At 43.4% G+C, this 24,924-nt stretch overlaps 2 protein-coding genes across 2 annotated transcripts; both read right to left on the bottom strand.

The window, feature by feature from the left end:
* Positions 1 to 389: 389 nt before the first annotated feature.
* Positions 390 to 15,777, bottom strand: LOC139297874 (b(0,+)-type amino acid transporter 1). Its single transcript, XM_070920682.1, has 6 exons — positions 15,079 to 15,777; positions 1,974 to 2,107; positions 1,142 to 1,271; positions 937 to 1,061; positions 731 to 818; positions 390 to 620 (listed from the first exon to the last, which is right to left on the bottom strand). Exons 1-6 carry the CDS (start codon positions 15,775 to 15,777, stop codon positions 390 to 392), a joined length of 1,407 nt encoding a protein of 468 aa, XP_070776783.1.
* Positions 15,778 to 16,338: 561 nt separating this feature from the next.
* On the bottom strand, positions 16,339 to 23,196 carry utp25 (UTP25 small subunit processor component). Its single transcript, XM_070920687.1, has 12 exons — positions 23,081 to 23,196; positions 22,132 to 22,171; positions 21,682 to 21,880; positions 21,377 to 21,604; positions 21,093 to 21,181; positions 20,576 to 20,986; positions 19,831 to 20,047; positions 19,536 to 19,738; positions 19,016 to 19,198; positions 18,785 to 18,894; positions 17,872 to 18,117; positions 16,339 to 17,155 (listed from the first exon to the last, which is right to left on the bottom strand). The coding sequence occupies exons 1-12, from the start codon at positions 23,179 to 23,181 to the stop codon at positions 16,900 to 16,902; spliced, it is 2,283 nt and encodes a 760-aa protein (XP_070776788.1). The 5' UTR covers positions 23,182 to 23,196; the 3' UTR covers positions 16,339 to 16,899.
* Between the last annotated feature and the right edge of the window lie 1,728 nt (positions 23,197 to 24,924).

Below are 24,924 nucleotides of genomic sequence, written 5' to 3'. Positions count from 1 at the left end.
CATTTTGAATACAGATTTTACTTCTGAATCATATTTCTTTTTCCATGTGCTCTCTAAGTTGACTAAGAATGTCAGCAAATAAAGCAGTACTAAATGCACATGTGCAAAGAAAAAGGGCCAACACATTTCAAAGACAGTCAAATGTACAACCCAATTTATGAATGCTTTTTTGAAGTACTTTTTTTTTTACAGGTAGATTGTGGTTACCTGCATCTCCTACAGATGTGTGTGTGCAAAGTCGTAGAGAGAAATGGGAGGTAATGCTAAGTGGCTATTGAATGTTAACTGCAGTGTTGCTTGAGTGCCATAGCAAAAACAGGTGAAGTTAAAAAGCACAAGCAATGAAACTGGAAGAACGCCTCCTTTCTTCTGGATTTTTCGGCCCAAAATCACAGGTTTTTCTCTGCCGGGGCAACTTCTAAGAACAGCTGCAGGAACACTGTTAATTTCGTCAACAGTCCTGGGCAGAGCTTGTAATGGATGAGTGGTATGTAGACTATAGCTCCACTGAAGATAAATAAAGTCACATAGAGGTATTGAATCTGAGGATTGTCTATGATGGGTGCCAGCACAAGGAATATTGCCACAATGAGGACCAGTATGGGGAGTATAATGGGAACCTGTGGAGAGAGGAAGAGACAGGCACAAGCTGATGTGTTTATATATAATGTTTGAGACAAAGATTTGTTTATGATGATGTGTTTTGAGAGTGGGTGTGTGTGACACTGACCCTGTAAGGCCTGGGGAGCTCCGGCTTCTTAATCTTGAGATAGAGAAGTCCACACAGGGTGATGGCGTAGAAAAACCAGGCGGTGAAACTGACAACAGCAATGAAGAGGAAGATCAGGCAAATACAAACAGTTTGGACGTTCTTTATACAAGCAATAAGAAAGAAATGTCCACATTAAACACATGCAAAGCAGACCCAGCTTTCACCTGAAGAAGTTGACAATACTCTGGAAGTCTCCAGGGATCAGCACCACCAGAGACACAATGGTGGTGAAGATCAGGGCTGGAGATGGAGTCAGCCTGCGGACGTGAGCCATGGCCAGGATATCAGGCTATAAAAACCGAAACAAGTCTCTGAAACTCTGCGGCGGCCACAATCTAACATATATTCATAAGGTAGAGAGATTCTCACCATGTGCCCTTCCCTGGCAGCAACAAAGCACACACGGCCACCGCTGAAGAACGTCCCGTTCAGTGAACCAAAAGCAGACAATGCCGCAGCCACAGACATGATCCAGCCCCAGCTTCCGAACACCTTATTCCTGCCCAAAAAGGTTGAAGTTCTCACAAAAGCTGCAACGGCATCCTTGACAACTTTCAGAAGTCACCTGCTTGCATATAATTCAGGCTGGTAACAGGGGTAATTAAAAGGTCTTTTCAGATTAAAGATACCACTTATTTTACACACCGTCTTATCTGTGTCGGGGACTACTTCTGCATATGTGAAAGAAGTTGTATGACGTTTTTTGTGGCTCCAGGGGAAGCTGTTTGAAGTCTGACAGATTGCCTGCCAGCACTGGTTGGGCCTGAAGGCTACAAGTTTGAAAATGAAAACAATCTGGGGGAGTGGCGTTAGAAAGGCGAGAGGTTACCAGACCTCTGGAGCACACTCCTCATCTCTGCTTGACGCTAGTGGCTACAGGCTACATTAGTCACTACTTGCATAACACACCCGAATCTTCGACCGAACTGTCGCTGGTCGGGTTGCATTGTGGGTAATGGAGGCAGCAAAAGTGAAAGAAAAATTTGTGGAACGATATGTCTGGTTCTGCTGCATCAATTTTTATTCTTGAAAAACAAACAAACTGACCACTGTGAGTATGAAAATGTCATCGGAGTGCAATGCTAAACCGGTGGACTATTCTTTTAATGCCCCTTTAAAAATGAGCAATTTTACCACCAGAAACAGCATCTGGACCGGTCTACCTGAATCTGTGACATCAACATGCAACGTGTTGTCTTACCCCCAGGTTACTGCTACTGCGTTGGAGGACATGAGCTCTTTAGGCGTCATCACTGTCAGGTAGCTCACGTTCACCAGCAGATATAAGCCGGTCACCAGAGAAATGGCTATCACAACCGCCCTTGGAAGATTCACCTGGAAGAAAAAAACAACAACATCATTTTTATGTTCTGGTCAACATGTACAAGCTTGCAGGATGGTTGGTTGAATATTGATAGTGGAGTAATGGATTGAGCCAGGAGTTAAGACTCCAAAGAAGAATTAAATTCAATGAAATGCATCAAGTTCTGTAAACATGCAGCTGAACTACAATTGCAGGTTGAAAACATGTTCCGACACTGACACTGTTTATATGCTTTCCCAACAAAATGTTTCTGGAAGAAGAAATGAACCTTGGTTGCATGAGGATGTGCAAATAAACACATTTATTGGACTGGATAACACAATGCGCACTTGAATATGATAATGATTAATTCAAAGGATCAACCACCTTCCAATCGGTGAGGGTTTGAAGGGCAATGCTTCGGTGAGCAAGATACTGAGCATCAAGCTGTCTTGTGATAGTTGAATGAATATTAATCAAACTAAAGAATAATTATGTCAATAGTAGCAGTAGATTGAGTTTGTAAAGCAACAACAAAAGTGATTTAAAGCCTTTCAGCAATAGCACAAGCACAAATATTGTAGTCCTCCCAACAATGTTTTAAGCACTAAGCTGAAGCTGGTGAATCTGTTGGAACTGCCACGAACAGTAAGTGTTACCTTGCAAAAAGTTTAACCATTGTCAACAACTTGAAAATGATTTACATCAAAATTGTTGTTGTTGTTGTTTTTTTTCAAATTCCCACAATAAGGTTCACATTACGTCTGAACAAAGAAATCAGACAGCGCACCACAACATGTCAGTCCATAAGCTAAATCCATTCAAATGCTGTTAATTGCTATATTCATATTTTATATTCACTGCACACGATAACAACACCGGCAGGCACACACCTTTACCCTGGTTAGGTAAGAATTCAATTCAATTCAATTCAATTTTATTTATATAGCGCCAAATCATGAGTCATCTCATGACACTTTACAAAATAGAGCAGGTCTAGACCGACTCTTTAGAATCAGAATCAGAATCAGAATCAGAAACTGTTTATTGCCAAGTAACATACATTACAAGGAATTTGCTGTGGTCTGAAGGTGCTATTGTTTTGATAACAAATAAGTAGAATATAAAAGCTAAAATAAGAATAAGAATAAAAATAAAAATAAAAAATAAGATAAGATAAATAACAACAGTGCAGTGACCAGAATAAAGTAAAGTGTCCAGATAAAGTGTCCAGTAGGGGGTGGGTGCGTTAATGTAACGCAGGGGGAACAGGGGTGATGTACGTTAATATAACGTATAGCTTGTGTTTGTGTTCTGGGGGGGGGGGGGTCAGTGAGAGTTTGTCAGGTTGACTGCAGAGGGGAAGAAACTGTTTTTGTGGCGGGAGGTTTTGGTCCTGATGGACCGCCTGCCAGAGGGGAGGGGGTCGAACAGATGGTGTCCGGGGTCGGCAGCGATCTTCCCTGCTCTCCTCAGGGTCCTGGAGGAGTACAGGTCCTGAAGAGATGGAAGGTTGCAGCCGATCACCCTCTCTGCAGAGCGGATGATACGCTGCAGTCTGCGTCTGTCCTTGGTGGAGGCAGCAGCGTACCAGACGGTGATGGAGGAGGTGAGGATGGACTCTATGATGGCAGTGTAGAAGTGAACCAGCATTTTTTGTGGCAGGTTAAACTTCCTCAGCTGCCTCAGGAAGTACATCCTCTGTTGGGCTTTCTTGATGACGGAGCTGATGTTCAGCTCCCACCGGAGGTCCTGGCTGATGATGGAGCCCAGGAAACGGAAGGACTCCACAGTGTCCACTGGAGAGTCACACAGGGTGATGGGGGCGGGTGGGGCTGCGCTCTTCCTGAAGTCTACAACCATCTCCACTGTCTTTGAAGCGTTAAGCTCCAGGTTGTTGTTGTTGCACCAGGTCACCAGGTGGTCAATCTCCCACCTGTAGGCAGACTCATCCTCTCCAGAGATGAGTCCGATGAGGGTGGTGTCGTCCGCGAACTTCAGGAGCTTGACAGACTGGTGACTGGAGGTGCAGCTGTTGGTGTACAGGGAGAAGAGTAGAGGAGAAAGAACGCAGCCTTGAGGGGAGCCGGTGCTGATCGTCCGCGAGTCTGAGACGTGTTTCCCCAGCTTCACGTGCTGCTTCCTGTCAGACAGGAAATCTGTGATCCACCTGCAGGTGGGGTCAGGCACGTTGAGCTGGGAGAGCTTGTCCTGAAGAAGAGCCGGGACGATGGTGTTGAAGGCAGAGCTGAAGTCCACAAACAGGATCCTGGCATAGGATCCTGTGGAGTCCAGGTGCTGGAGGATGAAGTGTAGAGCCAGGTTGACGGCGTCGTCTACAGACCTGTTGGCTCTGTAGGCGAACTGCAGGGGGTCCAGCAGAGAGTCTGTGATGGATTTGAGGTGGGACAGGACCAGGCGTTCAAATGATTTCATGACCACAGAGGTCAGGGCGACGGGTCTGTAGTCATTTAATCCTGTGGGCCCTGGTTTTTTGGGGACGGGGATGATGGTGGAGGCCTTGAAGCAGGCTGGCACGTGGCATGTCTCCAGTGAGGTGTTGAAGATGTCCGTGAACACTGGAGACAGCTGATCGGCGCAGCGCTTCAGGCAGGATTGGGAGATGGAGTCTGGTCCAGCAGCTTTACGCGGGTTTTGTCTTTTGAAGAGTCTGTTCACATCTCTTTCAAGGACAGACAGAGGTGTCGATGCTGGAGGAGTGGGGGGCGCTGTGGGGGGCAGCTGTGGTGGTAGGAGGTGTGAGAAAAGTGGTAAGACCACAATTGCAGCAATTAAAATGTCAATCACGCCTTGAGTGTCTTTGATTGACAACTCTGACAGTTTGATCACTGGTCGAAACCTTTTTTTTTTTTTTTTTTTAGAGGTTTCTTTGGGCATTTTTTGCCTTTATTGTATAGTGGCAAGTTGAAGAGTGACAGGAAAGGCGGGAGAGAGAGAGGGAGAGGGGATGACATGCAGCAAAGTGCCGGGCTGGAATCAAACCTGGGCTCTACAGGGGCACCTCGGTCGACAGCATTTTAACTGAATTTCTTAACTGGCATACAGTCAAAAGATGGTTAAATAAGCTTATGAAAAAGATGGAGGTTATAAATTAACACTGTTCAGCTTAGTTTTGACAATTTGGGGCTACTACCTTGTCATCCTTCCAGTTTGGCATCAAGACATTTGTCCTGCATAATCTTTAACAAGGTATGATCTGTCCATTGACTAGAGGGACTGTTGTATTTGAATAAAAATTATAATGCTAATATTTACTCAATCACACACAGCTTCTTACAGTCTCATCTCTGGTCTTTTCAGCTCCTCTGTGACATAGTTCAAGTTGTGCCAACCAGCATAAGACCAGAGTCCTTGATAGAAAGCCATTCCATAGAGTGCTCAAAGAGTACAGCCTGCCTTTAAATGCATTCTCAACTTTCACATTTTCCACAAAGACATTGTAACTTTCCACTATCCCTTCAATTACGATTAGCGTCAACGTCAGCACCTTCACCTCAGAATCATTACATAGCGTATCCACCTCTTGAATCTGAGCTCACTTCTTCTCACTTATCATGCAATCCCTTATCTGGATAAGATGACACTTGTATCAAACATTGGCAGCTCCATTCTGTTATTCATGCACTAACCTGTCGTGTTTATTTGTGTGACTCCTGTAAACTGAGATAAAAGGCTGATATAAGATGTATGACCTTAAAAAAGGAGGGAGGGGATTGGGTGTTCCTGGGCAATGCAAATGTCTTGCTTTGTTCAATATGTGATTGATTTTCCAACATAATCAATAAATAATGAATCACAAAAAAAGATGTATGATCTTGTAGATCGTAAAGTAGATTGCAAAGTTGATTGAATAAGTATATAATCTCTTAATTTAATACTTACTAACAGCATGACTTTATTTGTTTTGAAATGTATGAATGGTAAACAGTGAAACTCTTACTTCTGGATGTTTCAGCTCTTCAGTTAGATAATTCAGAGTGTTCCACCCATCATAGGTCCACAAGCCCTGGTAGAAAGCAATGCCAATGGAGCTGACACCAACATTTGTTCCCTCAAAGGAGTTATCCAAGTTCTCAGTGTGTCCCTGGAAAAGCATCACAACACCTCCCAGTACGATCACCGCCAGTGCCAGCACTTTGACTACCATGGAAACCACCTGGATGGCGGTGGCCAAGCGGACGCTCAGACAGTTAACTATGGCCAGCACCATGATAGCTCCTGCAGCCACACACTTCACAACCAGTTGTGGAGGGGTGCAGCCGTTGTAAAAGGGGGCCACGACGTATTCAGCTAAGCTCAGAGCAATTCCTGTGGCACTGGCAGGCCTCATGACAATGATGAAGCTGAAGACAAACATGAAGGCCACCACTTTCCCTGCTGTACGCAGCATATAGATATACTCCGCTCCAGACTCTGGTATGACTGTGCCCAGTTCAGCATAGCAGAGCCCCCCCAGCATGGCTATCAACCCACAGCAGGCCCATATAACAAGGCTGGCCCCGGGGCTGCCAATAGCGGATAGCACATACTGGGGGGAAATGAAGATCCCAGATCCTATCATGGTGCCAGCAATGAATGACACAGCTCCTATAATCCCCACTTCCCTCTTCAGATTGAGTCTCTGTTTGTCACTCTCCATGGTTTGTGAGCTGCTGCTTCCTCAATGGCATTCGCAGTGGACACTGGATGTACATAGATCTGGCTGTAGATTATCTGCTAACTGTTGGGTAATGTTAGATCCTTGTCAACAATAAGAGGTAAAATCACCCTTCAACCAAGGTGTGGCATAGCTGTTGGTCTTCGACTTTGCTCATTACTTCCAGTTGCATTCTCTTAATAGAAAATCACATTTTCCCTTTTTACAGCAAAAAAAAAAAAGTGGTTTCAGCTCTGCTTCTCTGTTCACCTGAGTGTCCAAGGCATGATAAATCTAAATTTACAAAGTCAATCAATCTTTGGTCTACGGTATTCTGGTAGAAGGTACATTAATAGTATGCCGATAGTATACAGCACATACTGGGGGGAAATGAAGATCCCAGATCCTCTGATGGTGCCACCAATGAATGACACAGCTTCTATAATCCCCATTTCCCTCTTCAGATTGAGACTCTGTTTGTCACTCTCCATGGTTTGATCACTCCTCAAAGGCATTAACAGTGGATATATGTACAATGAAACTGGCTATCGATTAACAGTTTACTGCACCTGGCACCTGAAATAACCCCATCACACTGAAGCAAGGAATGGAATACCTGTTTTTGTGACTTTGCTCATTACTCTCCAGCAGTATTATAAAAGATTATTTGATATTTGTGAGTTTTTGTGATTATCTCCAACACATTATAATGCTCCCACTGAGGAAGCCACTGCCACTCACATTACTTCTTTTGCAGTTTTGCAGCAACGGGAAGAATAAAGTTTCAGCAAATGAATGAGGCATAACTGTCTGTTGGTCAAGAGTAGAAATCATATAGTTTTGATCAGAAAACTGCTGAAGAACAGAATATGGACCTGTATGTCTGGCATGAAAGGGAGAACCCATTACCAGAAGAAGTGTGAGGACATGATCACCAGGACTAAAACTAGGTTTTCATTTTCTTTTGTTTAAATCTTTTGATAGATTTTTCAGGCTTGCTTGTAGAACAAAAATCCTCAATCTTTGTTACCTCTACTCCCTAAACCCACAGAGAGGGATGCACTATGATAACAATTTACACTTGCACCGAATTATCATCATGCAGAGGGGCAGCAAGCATCATCTGAACTAGTGCACAAAACCCAGTGTCAGTATCAGAGGAGAATGGCAACACAGACCCCCAAAGTGAATTTTCACATGGACCTTTTTATCACTGATGTCATAAAATCACTAGTGACATGACTGGTGATCCAGGTCCTACTTGTCCAGCTCAACCACGCATTCTTGTCAAATAGACAAAAAGGCTTTGTGCCAATCCTTAGGCAAGTCAGGCACAACATGCTCTCCAATTGTTGATAACTGCTCCTTAGTGTAGGCCTCTAATGACCGCTTAGCTACAATATACCTACCACACTTGAAGCTGACTCGTCCTTTTTGCAAGTGTTGTTGAGGACAAATTGAATCCCCACGAATTGGTCAGGCAACAACACACCGACATAACTTCACCAGGTATAAATCTCCTCCATGTTCAATAAGAAGCCGGTTATCCAAATAAGGACAGATCTCAGGAGTGTCCCTGAGGAACCAGATGGAACAGTTCTGTGGGTCTGAGACAGCAGTTCCTGCCCTTCAGAGAGCTCCCAGAGGCACTTCTGAGAACCACATGAATTGTGGCAGTGTTGATCTTTTTTAATGCACAAATGTGTGTTTTGTGGAATTAACACAATTTCATCAAGCTTGCAAATTACTTTATACAGTTCTTTTGACAAGATTCTTATGACTTCACAATATTACGATTCTGGTATCTTACTGCAATGGCACCTTCTGTCATCTAGACAGACCCATAGGCGAGGTCTCTCAGACTGCATTGCCAAAGTCACAAGTATAGTATCGCTCTACCTTAGATCTGTGGATCACACAATCTTCCTAATCTATTATAAACTGTAAGTAAATCATATAGTAAATTAAGAAACTCTTGAACATGAAAGTTCATTGTGAAAACAGACTACGGTGAAACTTACTTCTGGATGTTTCAGCTCTTCAGTTAGATAATTCAAAGTGTTCCACCCACCATAGGACCACAAGCCCTGGTAGAAAGCAATGCCAATGGAGCTGACACCAACATTTGTTCCCTCAAAGAAGTTATCCAAGTTCTCAGTGTGTCCCTGGAAAAGCATCACAACACCTCCCAGTACGATCACGGCCAGTGCCAGCACTTTGACTACCATGGAAACCACCTGGATGGCGGTGGCCAAGCGGACACTCAGACAGTTAACTATGGCCAGCACCATGATAGCTCCTGCAGCCACACACTTCACAACCAGTTGTGGAGGGGTGCAGCCGTTGTAAAAGGGGGCCACAACGTATTCAGCTAAGCTCAGAGCAATTCCTGTGTCATTGGCAGGCCTCATGACAATGATGAAGCTGAAGACAAACATGAAGGCCACCACTTTCCCTGCTGTACGCAGCATATAGATAAACTCTCCCCCAGACTCTGGTATGACTGTGCCCAGTTCAGCATAGCAGTGCCCCACCAGCATGGCTATCAACCCACAGCAGGCCCATATAACAAGGCTGGCCCCGGGGCTGCCAATAGCGGATAGCACATGCTGGGGGGAAATGAAGATCCCAGATCCTAGGATGGTGCCAGCAATGAATGACACAGCTCCTATAATCCCCACTTCCCTCTTCAGATTGAGTCTCTGTTTGTCACTCTCCATGGTTTGTGAGCTGCTGCTTCCTCAATGGCATTCGCAGTGGACACTGGACGTGCACAGATCTGGCTGTAGATTATCTGCTAACTCTTGGGTAATGTTAGAGCCTTGTCCACAATAAGAGGTGAATCAATCTTTGGTCTACGGTGTTCTGGTAGAAGGTACATTAACTAACTTATACTTGAACATGGTGTTTGTTGTGACCAAACATGACTAAAATAACAAAGCACCACTCGGGTTAAGATAAAGCAGGTGGTTTGTCCACCATAGGCCATGTCAGCGTCTAATTCCCAAGCAGAGCTATTGAGTATCCAAACGGCGTCCTCTCCAGGACTTCACCCAGACTCAGCAGGCCCATACAACAAAGCTGGCCCCGGGGCTGCCGATAGTATACAGCACATACTGGGGGGAAATGAAGATCCCAGATCCTATGATGGTGCCACCAATGAATGACACAGCTTCTATAATCCCCACTTCCCTCTTCAGATTGAGTCTCTGTTTGTCACTCTCCATGGTTTGATCACTCTTCAAAGGCATTTACAGTGGATATATGTACAATGAAACTGGCTATCGACTAACAGTTTACTGCACCTGGCACCTGAAATAACCCCATCACACTGAAGCAAGGAATGGAATACCTGTTTTTGTGACTTTGCTCATTACTCTCCAGCAGTATTCTAAAAAATTATTTGATATTTGTGAGTTTTTGTGATTATCTCCAACACAGTATAATGTTCCCACTGAGGAAGCCACTGCCACTCACATTACTTCTTTTGCAGTTTTGCAGCAATGGGAAGAATAACGTTTCAGCAAATGAATGAGGCATAACTGTCTGTTGGTCAAGAGTAGAAATCATATAGTTTTGATCAGAAAACTGCTGAAGAACAGAATATGGACCTGTATGTCTGGCATGAAAGGGAGAACCCATTACCAGAAGAAGTGCGAGGACATGATCACCAGGACTAAAACTAGGTTTTCATTTTCTTTTGTTTAAATCTTTTGATAGATTTTTCAGGCTTGCTTGTAGAACAACAATCCTCAATCTTTGTTACCTCTACTCCCTAAACCCACAGAGAGGGATGCACTACGATAACAATTTACACTTGCACCGAATTTTAATCATGCAGAGGGGCAGCAAGCATCATCTGAACTAGTGCACAAAACCCAGTGTCAGTATCAGAGGTGAATGGCAACACAGACCCCCAAAGTGAAACGGTCCAAACCACCCTGGGAATTTTCACATGGACCTTTTTATCACTGATGTCATAAAATCACTAGTGACATGACTGGTGACCCAGGTCCTACTTGTCCAGCTCAACCACGCATTCTTGTCAAATAGACAAAAAAGGCTTTCTGCCAATCCTTAGGCAAGTCAGGCACAACATGCTCTCCAATTGTTGATAACTGCTCCTTAGTGTAGGCCTCTAATGACCGCTTAGCTACAATATACCTACCACACTTGAAGCTGACTCGTCCTTTTTGCAAGTGTTGTTGAGGACAAATTGAATCCCCACAAATTGGTCAGGCAACAACACACTGACATAACTTCACCAGGTATAAATCGCTCCTCCATGTTCAATAAGAAGCAGGTTATCCAAATAAGGACAGATCTCAGGAGTGTCCCTGAGGCACAAACATGGACTCCTTTGTTATTTTAGTGTGTGACTTAGCCAGCATGCTGGTTAAAGCCTGGGACACCACGTTCTGTTGAAATTTCTAGTTTTCAGGTCTGGTATGTAGCCAGGAAAGAAATAATGTTTCACATTGAGGATGATGACAGCATTTAAACAAAGTTATTGTGTTTAATGTTTCAGTGAAGTTAGATTTTTTCTAATACCAATTAGCACCTTTTATACCACAACAAAGCTCATCTAAAACACAATATTGTCAGTTTTCGACTATGGTGATACACTTTATGTGCATGCCTCAGTCTCTGATAACACCATTTATCATATTGCGCTGCGATTTATTACAGGTGATGGGTCCCCGCCTCATCAATGTACCCTGTACCATAGAGTCGGGTGGTTCTCTCTTGATTTACGAAGGATGCAGCTTTATTTATTTACAATGCTTTAACTGCTAAACTGCCTTTGTGTATGCCCAGTCTTCTTTCAAGTAACTTCTCAAATTACACCACTAGATCTCAGGATTGTTTCACCTTAAAACACCCAGATATGGGACGGAATGGGGTGAAACTGCTTTCAGTGTTTCAGCAACCCTTATATGGAATGAATTCCAAGATACAGCTGAGCTATTTTCTCTGGTGTCTCACAAGAATTTTAAAGAGCTATTGTTTGAAATACTGGAGAAGAAAAACATTCGTAACTGTTTTTTAACTGTTTTGAAATGTTTGTATGTGTATGTATGTAAGTATTGTTTAAAAGTCTCCCTATTCTGTCGAGGGGTTGCTCTGCACCCCAGATGCTGATTCAAAGAAAGCTTGGAAGTGGTTTTAAACTTGCCCCTCACCTAGGACAATTTTACCTTGGGAGACACTACCAGAGTCTATTGGCTCTCAGGATCGCAGGGTCCCATAAACCCCTCCACCACGATTAAGGAGGTATTTCCAGAGGAAGTATAAAGTAAAATAATAATTAAACTAATGGAGCTAATAAAAGGTAACACACAATTTGATCAACAGGAAGTCCCTGAGGAACCAGATGGAACAGTTCTGTGGGTCTGAGACAGCAGTTCCTGCCCTTCAGAGAGCTCCCAGAGGCACTTCTGAGAACCACATGAATTGTGGCAGTGTTGATCTTTTTTAATGCACAAATGTGTGTTTTGTGGAATTAACACAATTTCATCAAGCTTGCAAATTACTTTATACAGTTCTTTTGACAAGATTCTTATGACTTCACAATATTACGATTCTAGTATCTTACTGCAATGGCACCTTCTGTCATCTAAACAGACCCATAGGCGAGGTCTCTCAGACTGCATTGCCAAAGTCACAAGTATAGTATCGCTCTACCTTAGATCTGTGGATCACACAATCTTCCCAATCTATTGTAAACTGTAAGTAAACCATGTAGTAAATTAAGAAACTCTTGAACATGAAAGTTCATTGTGAAAACAGACTACGGTGAAACTTACTTCTGGATGTTTCACCTCTTCAGTTACATAATTCAAAGTGTTCCACCCACCATAGGACCACAAGCCCTGGTAGAAAGCAATGCCAATGGAGCTGACACCAACATTTGTTCCCTCAAAGGAGTTATCCAAGTTCTCAGTGTGTCCCTGGAAAAGCATCACAACACCTCCCAGTACGATCACGGCCAGTGCCAGCACTTTGACTACCATGGAAACCACCTGGATGGCGGTGGCCAAGCGGACGCTCAGACAGTTAACTATGGCCAGCACCATGATAGCTCCTGCAGCCACACACTTCACAACCAGTTGTGGAGGGGTGCAGCCGTTGTAAAAGGGGGCCACGATGTATTCAGCTAAGCTCAGAGCAATTCCTGTGGCATTGGCAGGCCTCATGACAATGATGAAGCTGAAGACAAACATGAAGGCCACCACTTTCCCTGCTGTACGCAGCATATAGATAAACTCTCCCCCAGACTCTGGTATGACTGTGCCCAGTTCAGCATAGCAGAGCCCCGCCAGCATGGCTATCAACCCACAGCAGGTCCATATAACAAGGCTGGCCCCGGGGCTGCCAATAGCGGATAGCACATACTGGGGGGTTATGAAGATCCCAGATCCTATGATGGTGCCAGCAATGAATGACACAGCTCCTATAATCCCCACTTCCCTCTTCAGATTGAGTCTCTGTTTGTCACTCTCCATGGTTTGTGAGCTGCTGCTTCCTCAAAGGCATTCGCAGTGGACACTGGACGTGCACAGATCTGGTATCTGCTAACTGTTGGGTAATGTTAGAATTTGTCACTCTCCATGGTTTGATCACTCCTCAAAGGCATTTACAGTGGATATATGTACAATGAAACTGGCTATCGATTAACAGTTTACTGCACCTGGCACCTGAAATAACCCCATCACACTGAAGCAAGGAATGGAATACCTGTTTTTGTGACTTTGCTCATTACTCTCCAGCAGTATTATAAAAGATTATTTGATATTTGTGAGTTTTTGTGATTATCTCCAACACATTATAATGCTCCCACTGAGGAAGCCACTGCCACTCACATTACTTCTTTTGCAGTTTTGCAGCAATGGGAAGAATAACGTTTCAACAAATGAATGAGGCATAACTGTCTGTTGGTCAAGAGTAGAAATCATATAGTTTTGATCAGAAAACTGCTGAAGAACAGAATATGGACCTGTATGTCTGGCATGAAAGGGAGAACCCATTACCAGAAGAAGTGCGAGGACATGATCACCAGGACTAAAACTAGGTTTTCATTTTCTTTTGTTTAAATCTTTTGATAGATTTTTCAGGCTTGCTTGTAGAACAACAATCCTCAATCTTTGTTACCTCTACTCCCTAAACCCACAGAGAGGGATGCACTACGATAACAATTTACACTTGCACCGAATTTTAATCATGCAGAGGGGCAGCAAGCATCATCTGAACTAGTGCACAAAACCCAGTGTCAGTATCAGAGGTGAATGGCAACACAGACCCCCAAAGTGATACGGTCCAAACCACCCTGGGAATTTTCACATGGACGTTTTTATCACTGATGTCATAAAATCACTAGTGACATGACTGGTGACCCAGGTCCTACTTGTCCAGCTCAACCACGCATTCTTGTCAAATAGACAAAAAGGTTTTGTGCCAATCCTTAGGCAAGTCAGGCACAACATGCTCTCCAATTGTTGATAACTGCTCCTTAGTGTAGGCCTCTAATGACCGCTTAGCTACAATATACCTACCACACTTGAAGCTGACTCGTCCTTTTTGCAAGTGTTGTTGAGGACAAATTGAATCCCCACAAATTGGTCAGGCAACAACACACCGACATAACTTCACCAGGTATAAATCGCTCCTCCATGTTCAATAAGAAGGAGGTTATCCAAATAAGGATAGAGTGTCCCTGAGCCAAAAACATGGACTCCTTTGTTATTTTAGTGTGTTACTTAGCCAGCATGCTGGTTAAAGCCTGGGACACCACGTTCTGTTGAAATTTCTAGTTTTCAGGTCTGGTATGTAGCCAGGAAAGAAATAATGTTTCACATTGAGGATGATGACAGCATTTAAACAAAGTTATTGTGTTTAATGTTTCAATAAAGTTAGACTAAGGTAGACTATTTTAATAACATCACTTTTTTCAAATCCCTGGACTGCTTTATTATTTTACAGTTATCATCAGACTGCAACATATATTTGCAGACTCTCCTGTTCTTTGCTCGTTGATGTTTTCACTGACATCCTAAGTAACATATATAATGTATAAAGTCATGTGGGTAGTGGTTTAAACATTAATTGATTCTAATCATCTATATTCTCGCTTGGGTGGTGCTACATTTTTATTGATGGGTTTGGTAGCAATAAACATAAATCATTTTTTATCATGCGTTTGTATTTATTACTTTATTTTTTTAGGGTGATGTTCGGGAGGACAGTCACTGTCTGAGTGTCAGGATCACCTTGACATGGACTGCTTATTGGTCTTATTCAATAACCCCTTTTGTGCAATCACTTTCCACTCCACACCCTTTTACTTACCTCTGGATGTTTCAACTCTTCAGTCACATAATTCAGATTGTTCCAGCCATCATAGGACCACAGTCCCTGGTAGAAAGCAATACCAATTGGATTGATGGCCACATTTGTGTTATCAAAGGAGTCCTCAAAGGTGTCAGTGTGCCCTCTGATAAGCATCACCACGCCTCCTATGATAATGACAGCCAGGATCAGAACCTTGGCCACCATAAAGAACACCTGGACTGACATTGAAATGCGCACATTAAGGCAGTTCACAGTGGCCAGCGCTAGAATAGCAGCTGCAGCCACGCACTTCACCAGCAGCACTGGAGGGGGGCAGTCTGAGTAGAAAGGAACCACGACGTACTGAGCAAAACTCAGCGCGATGCCAGCAATGCCAGCAGGTCTCACAAATAACACGGAGCTGAAGATCAACATGAAGGCGACGACTGGCCCCGAAGTCCTGAGGATGTAGATGTACTCCCCCCCTGATTCTCTTATAACAGTGCCCAGCTCAGCGTAGCAGAGAGAAGCCAGGATCACCACCAAACCACAGCATGCCCACACCACCAAGCTGGCCCCGGGACTGCCGATGGTGGAGAGCACTGTCTGTGGCGTCATGAAGATCCCAGATCCAATCATCGTCCCCCCGATGAGGGACACGGCTCCCATGAGCCCCACTTCCCGCTTCAGGCTGAGCTTCTGCGTCTTGTTGTCCATACTCACGGCAGCTACAAACCGTGCTGACACCTTTCCCAGTGGAGAAAGCACCGTAATTCTGCGACCAAAGTCAACTCAGGCAGTTAATAATTATGTGTGAGGGTCATATAACTGACTGTGTTTATAGGAGCCTGTTTTGCTTTGTACTGTATCTTTTTTAGGGGGAACAGTGTATGATGTGGTGGCCCCAGGGTTGGCCATATCTTTGTTGGCTGTTCTCTTTTTTAATTTTGTTTCAGGAGGTCAGAGGGTGGAGTTGAGACCTTATCACAGGTGCGGTACACAAGAATAAGCTGGACTCAGAAGTCTATAAATCAGACCTGCAGGACCCTGTCACTCTCTTCCCCTGGTCTACCAACTAACAGTGTTCTCTGTTTTGAGTTTGTGTTCCACATTCACTCACACAGACATTACATACATCACAAACCTGCTCACAGACATACCTCATTTGTATTTCTGTATTTCATACATCTAATGAAAACATTTTGAAGAACATGTTTTGTGGGACTGTTTGGCAGAGCATTAGCATTAGAAGTCCTGCTTTAAATGCTTCTGGCTTAAAATTCCTAAAATACAAAAGGCAACACACCCTTGATTCATTTGAAATATTTTATATTGGGTATGCCTACCATAATAACAACCACAAAATGTATTTTTTAGCAATTTCAGGACAGATATGTACAGTACAAAAATGGACTCTTTTCAAATAGTGGGGGAAGCTAATCTAAACAATTCAATATCTGCTGAATCTGGAAACACATCCAACCAGTGAGTGAAGTTTTTACAACAACTTATCACAGTGATCACCTACAAACAATGCTTTATGATCTCTTAACTATGCAGCTTGATGTTTCTGGATGGCTTCCACTAACAACGCATCATGTTTTACCTGGTGCATGTAAGAGTGAGTGTAACACTGTCCAAATATAACAGAAAGCTTTTGTATCTGCATCTTCAAGTGGCTCATTTTTCCGATGGTCAAACCAGGTACTCCTCTATCACAGGCCTGCATTCAACATCTTTCTTGTTGCACTCAATCCAGGGTCGTCCTACTGTAATAATGCACAGTAGATATCCACCATGGTTTCATGCAGTGGTCCCTCTTTTATTTCTCCAGCTCCATCAGGAGGCTTTATCTTCCCCTCCTGTAATAAAGAGGTGTACAGTCTTGTTGGAGTGCAGCATCTGTCCGGCTCGCTGGGCTCCGGTGATGGCGGCTAGCTTGTGGGCATCGTAGCGAGAGTAGAGGGCAGTGCAGGTCCAGCTGGCCTCCTCCCCCCGACCCCCCGCTGCCAGCATGTTGCACACCTCGCTGTAGTAGTGGGGGAAGGAGGGCAATCCATAAAATAGCAGGTTCTGGATCCCTTTGATGGTGTACCTAAATAAAGGAAGTCAGAGAATTCAGGGTTTCTGCCTGGCTCACAAAGTGAAATTAAATACTTTTTAAGACCATTTTAATACCACATAGAATGCAATTTAATACCTGATGCACGGACATACCAGCCCTTTATTGGAGGGATGAACACAAGATATTCGCTCATTTATACACACCATCTTTATTTAACCAGGTAATATAATTGAGATCAAGATATCATAATATATATATATATATATATATATATATACATATACACACACACATAAATACAATCAATCAGTTATCAATGGACCCCAATAAAGAAGCTACAGTGCATGACTACCCTGTCACATAACTGGAGAAAAGGGGCTGAATTCACAAATACACAACTGAAGAGGTTTAACTTTTGAACTCTGTAAAAGGGATAACGTCTGTTTCCTTCACGTGTTATCTGGTGATATGTTAACTCTTAAAAAGTTTACTAGTTTACTAGTTTACTATTGATAGTGTGGGACTGATTCCAGGTATCAACAGCACCAGAAGGCTCATCATATTCAGTGATTGTTATTCATGGATGGCTTTGTGGTTGGTGAGGTCCAGTTTGATCCACTGAACAACCTGCTAAAGGAGATCTTTACTAGTTTACTGACCATGCACCCATAACCGCTGGATGAAAAGACAAAACACAGAACCCAACACACGTGAGGCCACCTGATGGAGCATTAAAAAGAACTGACCTCTTGTAGAAGTGGAAGCGTTCAGTGAAGATCAGGAACTGTTTTTCCCCTTTGTGGAAGAAGTGCCTGGCTCGGGACACCTCTGACTTGCTGGAATACTCGCAGATGCTGGCAAAGTTTATCTCCTCTTTCTTCATGTAGTTGCGCAACCGGATGTAGTCAAAGTAAGACGGGATGTAGATCAGAGTGTGGGACATAACCGAGTCCCTGTATTGAGGCAGCACTTTATCTACAAAGAACTGAAACCTACAGACAGGATGGGTAACAGCGGAAATAAAACAGCTTTAAATTTTGTTGGGCTCCACCAAGCATTTGTCAAGATCTCTTGAGCTGTTGCAGATATTATGATCTGTTTTTTATTCAGGCAGAAATTTAAATAAGGAAACTCACAAAGAGATAATAACATAAAACAAGGGTCTTACAAAAAACACCTCAAAAGAAGGGAAACAACTTAGACGATAGGCGCCTGGTTTGTACAACAGCTAAAAAGGAACCATGTAAACTAAAGACGTAAATGTAAGGAATGAGTATAGGATGACTGTATGTGTTTTCATGGGTAGAAGCAGAATGAATGTGTAATCTCAGAATCTTAAACGACTTGGAGCAACAGACGTGCTCAAATTAAGGAATCAAATATTATTGTTTAAAAGTTAACTGAATGTAAAGAGGTTTTCAAAGAGTTTAAGGAGAGATTCGGAGGGAGACGTCCATAAATCCGCTTAGAAATCACAAAAAAACACTTTTTATAAACATAATAAATATAGGTTAAAAAAACAAGTTGTTGTAGCCTGTTGTAGCCATGTAGCCTCAATTGTGACATGATAGCATCTGAAAGCCCCTGGTGTATCTTATAGAGTTGACAAGTTGTCTGGCTGTGAGGGCATCACATGGTTCCCCTGTGAGAAGACCTTACCGAGCATCGTGGTCCATGAAGCTGCCAGAGGAGAACATCTGAAACACGTGAGGCAGCTGAACCAGCACCTGGCAGATGGAACCTGTTTTTGGCACGTTCTTAGTGGTAATCTGGGACAAAAAAAACACACAGAGAATTCACTTTTAAAAAAACCTACATCACCTAAATTGCGGTCTGCTTTGGATGTTCAGTCCCAGGAGCAGGTGTAATGGTAACCGTAAAGTGCGGTACCTGTCCACGGTAGTTGGCACAGTGCTTGGTGAGGATGTTGTTGATCTGTGGGTCCTGGATGGAGCTGAACACCAGCGTCTGCCGGTAGTGTCTGGCCCAGTTGTTCAGGTTCCACATCCTCACCCTGGAGAAGTCCACTCCATGGGAGTCCAGCGGCTGCAGGTTCAGGTGCTTCAGCACATGCTGTAGAGGGGGGACGACATCAACTTATACAGACACACCTTACCTATACCGACTTTTGACAGGTTTGGTTTGGTTATTCATACAGTTTGTATTACAACTGAGTTAGAAAACGTGACTCTTTTAACCAATCCAGTCCAAAAATAGCATCACCCTTCAGACTTAGTCAAACTTAATCTGAAATGCTAAATTTGAACATGCTGTGATTTATCAACTATTCTACAATGGTGGTTAAACAGCAGATGGCGCCACATCCATCCCAGCAGTAAAAACACAACACTGCTGAACAGACGCCATCACGCAGAAAGGTGTTCTCTCGAACAGGTGTCTGTGTTCTTACCAGGACGTGTTCCCAGTTCTGCATGAGGAAGACATCTGCCTGATCCACCACCAGCAGCTCGATGGAGGAGAGGAAGTCAAAGTCTCTCTTACTTTCTCCTTCTGCTCCCAGCACTGTGCGCAGGCCAAGTGGAGACGCGATGATGATGTCCGAGGAATAAAAGGGGGCGTACAGACGCATGCAGCTCTTCACAATGGAGATGCCTGGTGAGGGGAGAGGACAGCAACAAGGCCTCAGACAGAGTAACTTAGGAGGTTATCCAAAAGTGGGCTAACCTGCGTTTGTTAAACCGTACCTATCTTGAAGTGATCGTCCACGTTGCCCGAGAAGATGGCGCTGTAATCGTCTGGCCTCTGCAGATTGGGCGGCTTGTCGTCTGCCTCCTCTCCAAATTCTTCCTTGAACCTCTTCTTGTTGCTGACCACTATCTTCTTACCTTTGGTCTCCAGCAGGCTGACGAGCGTCTGGACGACTTGCAGAGCTCCGCCTCGGAACGGAACGAGAATCAGGACCTGACACGTTCATAACAGTCATTACAACAAAGCAGCTGGGCAGAAGGAAATTATATTGTGTTTTTGAGTGGAAGCATTTCATATAAGACATAACTGCTGGACCTAGTTTCTTTGAATTATTTTGTGACTTTAACGCTAAAACAAAGTTTCACTTAAATCTTAAGATGTAACATGTGTAAATACATAATCAGCAATGCATCTGAGGCGCGGAACACATGTACAAAAACGTGCACAAATGTATGGTAAATTACATGTATTTATCAGAGTGATCCAGCCTGAGAACTGTGGGTAAGACTGCTGTACATAAACATATATAATTTGCACTCACAGTCTGTGTGAATTTTAGCATTTCATTTAATACTACAGCACTCTCAGTATTTGAGACTAAAACAGGCACAATTTGCAACTGAAGGAGAACTCAAGAATGTGCACTTTAGTGGAGATAAATTAATAATTACATAAATATTGGTGATGTTTAGAAATGTTAAATGGAGCTTTGTTAAGGAGCCATTGTATCCAGTACTTTACCTTGGGCCGGGTCAGACCTTGGTCTCTGGGTTCGTCCTGCGGCTCAGCTCCAGCTTTAGTCTGAGTTTTGTGCTCTCTTAGCTGCGCGTTGTGAGCCAGGACCAAGGAGTTGGCCTTCAGTATGTGGTTGAGCACATGGAGGCAGTACGCACTGCGGACCTGGGAGCCCTGGTTCACAGGACAGGTCTCTGGGTAGTAGAGGTCCTTGTAGGAGCCCATAAGAGCTAGCAGCTCCAGCTGCAGTGGGCTGATCTCCTCAGCCACCCCTTTAGGGTTGGAGGTCTGGGTCAGACCCTTCCAGCAGGTCTCCAAAAGTTTGTGGAAAAGTGGGAGGTTTGTGTCCTTCTGTGGGCCGATGGATCCAAACTTCTCCAGAGGATTGGTGCAGAGTAAAGTGCCCAATTTTGGCCACTAAATGTGGAGAAAGACAAAGGTAGTAAAGCACATGAAGTGTAGCTACAATGAACAGTTCTAATGAAAAAAGCTGGTCAATTTTGTCAAATTGCGCAGTTAATACCGTGATCTGAGCCTTGGCCTTGCTGCCAGATGTTATCTTCTGCACATCCTCTTCACCAAGTTCTGTGTCCAAATGCTGAACAAACATGTCTGCAGACACAGAAAACGTAAAATATACCTCAATCAAATCATATTACTCTAATTTTCTAATTGAGCAAGCAGTTCACTTGTATAAAGTGGCATAAAGTGCAACAGGGAACAGGACAGGGAACTTAGGGTGATATGTTGACAAAACTATTAGAAACATTGTAATTTGAACTGAATTTTTTCCCTCTCTTTTCTTACCTTTGCTGTCTTCAAGCTCTGCAGTGCTTCCAGAGTCCTCTTGTCCTCCCTCGTCCATGAAGTTGGTCTCCAAACAGAACTGGGACTCATTCTCCTTGTCTATGAACTCTTCAACTCCTGCCTCTTTCTCCACCATCTCCTCCCCTTCCACTGCTTCAGTCAGAGCCTCATCTGCATACTCAGGTTCTTCCTCTCCCCCTTCATCTTCATCACCATCCTCACTGTCCCCTTCAATAAAAAGCACAACAATATTCAGTCGACTGCAATATTGTTGTCCTCAATGTGCTGGGCGAAAAAAAACTCACCTTCACCAAGAAGCTCCTCTTCTTCCTCTTCATCATCATCATCAGTGCTCTCCTCGTCACTCTGGTCGTTACTGGCTGGTTGGCTGAGAGTTGAAAGAAGTTTCTGATAGGCTGTTTTCTGCTCTGGTTCATCCTCCTCCTCCTCCTCCTCCTCCTCCAACTCATCAGGCTCAAGGTCAGAGTGTTGTGGGCTTGCTGGCTGTAACAGAGGTGAGGACAGAGCAGCTTTTAATTTGTAGTACTATAATATTGGTAGGGTTATATTACAAAACTGTCTGGAGTATATCAACGACTGGATGGTCCACAATGGATCTTATGTAGATCTGATCAGATGGGAGGTCCTTGTTAGTATCACTGAAAACACTTCATTTTTGTTACTACAATCAGTCTCATATGGCATAAATCAGGCTTCATGACTCCCATCATCAGGAACTGAACAGTGCTACTCACCAGTTCCACTATTTCAGTTCTGTCAGGTCCTTCCTTGACTCTGTGAGAAAACACAATAGGGAAAGGTAGCTACTTAGACAGCAAGCACCTTTTGAGAGACCACAAACTTTACTGTGTTTTTGAGGAACATTTCACGTTTAACACAGCATACAGATCAGGGAGGCCATGTGTGTCTCGACCACCACTGACCAAAAATAAGTATCTTTGCATCAACTTTGGCTCTGTATTGTGCGTACAGATAACCCAAACACTGTCACCCAAGAGGTTCTATTCCCATTATCCAATGTGTATGCAGAGAGGTTCATTCATCTTTTAAAGAGTTTGTTTCATTTCACTGGGGGTGCAGGATTTGAATCTACAACATCTACTTCTTCAACAGTCTCAAGCCATCTTACAGTCAGTATCAAGGACAGGGAATAGAAATTGGAATGGATATTACGGAGTGATGATAATGCACGCATGTGTGGAAGTCAACTTTTACCTCACGCTACTGATATTCTCGTACTCTTTCTGCCACTAGCCATTTTGCTAATGAATACTCTATTCAACAATAAAAAGGACCACATTAGGTATGTGACTATTCAAATTCTTTACGTGTCATCTTCAAAATCTCAGTTGTGTGGTAACGTTATTGTTTGCATTTTGACAAGTCGAAATGAAATTAGCTATCTTGGGAAGAACCACAAACTACATTCAAAAATATTGCAATTTAGGGGAGGATATATCCGGTTTGTCTATACGTTATATGTTTTAGTGAACGGGCTCCTTCAAACAATATTTATGTGTTTACTAATGACACATAACTGCATCTAACATAGGCTACCCACTGTATCTGGCTACACTGTGACCACTGCTCTCTGAATGTAACTTAGTCAGTTAGCTAGTTGGCTAACCCAAAAGTAGCTCATTTATTCCTTTAAGACAGGCCGGAGTTTGCTGCTCTGCTTACACGTCATGAAATGGATGCTCCTCTCCAAATTCCTTCAAGTGTTTCTTCTGTTTTTTGGATAAATTTGTGAAAAACTGCTTATTCTGCCTCCTTTTCCCCATGTTGACACTGTGTTGCACGTGTGGTCCTCCAGCTTCTTCGGTGGTGGTTATGAGTCAGCGGCAGTACTGCTACCATCTACAGGTCCGGAGTGGAACTACAGGTCTGCAGTTTTCTCCTGGTCGGTGACATGAAGGAATTGATGCTCATATTTTGCACTCTAGAGGGAAAATACTTTAGATCTATTCAGAGATAATATTACTAACAGGATCATTAAAACCAGAGGTGTCAATTTATGTAATTTAGATTATCAAATGTACAACCAAAAACCCTACTCTGCTTATGGAGACCAATTTACTGCCTGATGATTGAGGAGCTATTCATTTTCCACATTATTAGTTTTAGCTCATCAGATTTAGAGGGAAATAGATGTCAAATATTTTTTTTGCCATTTTATGCTTGATTTTTGTATTTCATTATAATAAACAAATAAAATACATTTGAAATAACATAATGAAAAACTAAAGAATACTATAGTAAAAGATGGCACACCTTGTGTAAATACAGACACCTATTTCTGGTTATACCATTGTTTGTGTGCTAAATAATCATGTGTTTGAATAAACCCACTTTTTCACAAATCCCTCTGTAACTTTGCTGTGAAAATATAGGATAGGCTTTAATGCATGGGGTATAATACTTGGGGTATAACAACTGCTCTATGTTTGCTGTGGTGCAGAAGCAGTTCAAGAGTTTGTTTAGGGCCACAGGCAAAAAACATCCCATGGGTAAATATGTAATGTTTAATATATAATGTAATCTGTAAATATTTGATAAATCATTCTTCTGCTTGTTTTACTTCAGGGACGGACAGGGGTAATGGAGGGTGCAGAAAAGAGCACAAAAGGTTATCTGTCGTGCTTTAAGGGTAATTGTTTAGTCATTGCTTGCATAGAAGAGCATATCCTGACTGTGTGTCTTTTAAAGACACAGGTGTGTAGTCTGTCTGCTCTCTGAAAACCTTGATCAATTATTGAACATGGTAATATCCATTTCCTTGCCTGTTTTAACTGTTACCATGGCAGAAGCTCATCTATTATTAACCATTTGGGTGTCTAGTTTTTGTCCTCGGGGGAATTTTCAGCTCATTTTGACAAGTCAATGGGGATATTATTGTTAGATAATTGTTCACCACTATGGCTTAGGCTGAAAGAGCGCGTCGGACTTTTCTGAATGGGATGTGAAACATGTTAGACATTCTTGTATTTCAATGGAGGGGCCAAAAGTGAAACAGGAGAAAGAAAAGTCTGGGAAAACAGTTCGGTTTAGGGTAGCATCTGCCAACAGCGGCCGGGTCCTGGCGGAGGTGTTCAAGGATGAAGCGGCCTGGTGCGGCTCAGTGTCGGACTCAGTGGACTCAGACTGCACCAGCAGCCCAGAGGCAGAGCAGGGGAGCTCGCCTCCCACCAGCGAGGCCAACAGCCACCTGAGCGGTCTGGTGGGGGGGACCGCTCAGGACGACAACGGCTGTGAACCCGATGACCTGCTTTTGTACGCCAGTGCCAAGAGGGACCTGCTCTTCAGCGACAAACGGATCAACATCTGCAGCAAGAATGGGACCATACGAGGAGTGAGGAACAAAGTGAGCGCAGGACAAGTGCTTTTCAACAACCTCTCCAACATGTACTCTGTGAGTAGCTCTGCCATAGGTGGACCTATGTCAACATGTTATTGCAGGTTATCGCAGGTTGCTGAGATCACATTGTTTGAGCCACAAAAGGCAATTCAAGGCTGTTTGTTCATGC

This window comes from Enoplosus armatus, chromosome 15 (assembly GCF_043641665.1).
Source record: "Enoplosus armatus isolate fEnoArm2 chromosome 15, fEnoArm2.hap1, whole genome shotgun sequence".
NCBI classification, from domain to species: domain Eukaryota; kingdom Metazoa; phylum Chordata; class Actinopteri; order Centrarchiformes; family Enoplosidae; genus Enoplosus; species Enoplosus armatus.
Note: the sequence above shows the minus strand (reverse complement) of the source record. Positions and strands in the feature narration are given on the sequence as shown.

What these genes read in the sequence shown, in the direction of transcription:
- utp25 (XM_070920687.1), bottom strand. Translation starts at nt 23,181, where the DNA reads ATGGGGAAAAGGAGGCAGAATAAGCAGTTTTTCACAAATTTATCCAAA. An exon ending in GAGCATCCATTTCATGACGT is followed by an intron (nt 22,172 to 23,080) that starts GTAAGCAGAGCA and finishes GTTTTCTCACAG; the next exon opens with AGTCAAGGAAGGACCTGACA. An exon ending in AGGCCAAGGCTCAGATCACG is followed by an intron (nt 20,987 to 21,092) that starts GTATTAACTGCG and finishes CTCCACATTTAG; the next exon opens with TGGCCAAAATTGGGCACTTT.
- LOC139297874 (XM_070920682.1), bottom strand. Translation starts at nt 15,777, where the DNA reads ATGGACAACAAGACGCAGAAGCTCAGCCTGAAGCGGGAAGTGGGGCTC. An exon ending in GCAGTAGCAGTAACCTGGGG is followed by an intron (nt 1,272 to 1,973) that starts GTAAGACAACAC and finishes CTTTTTGGGCAG; the next exon opens with GAATAAGGTGTTCGGAAGCT. An exon ending in CTGCCAGGGAAGGGCACATG is followed by an intron (nt 1,062 to 1,141) that starts GTGAGAATCTCT and finishes CGGTTTTTATAG; the next exon opens with CCTGATATCCTGGCCATGGC.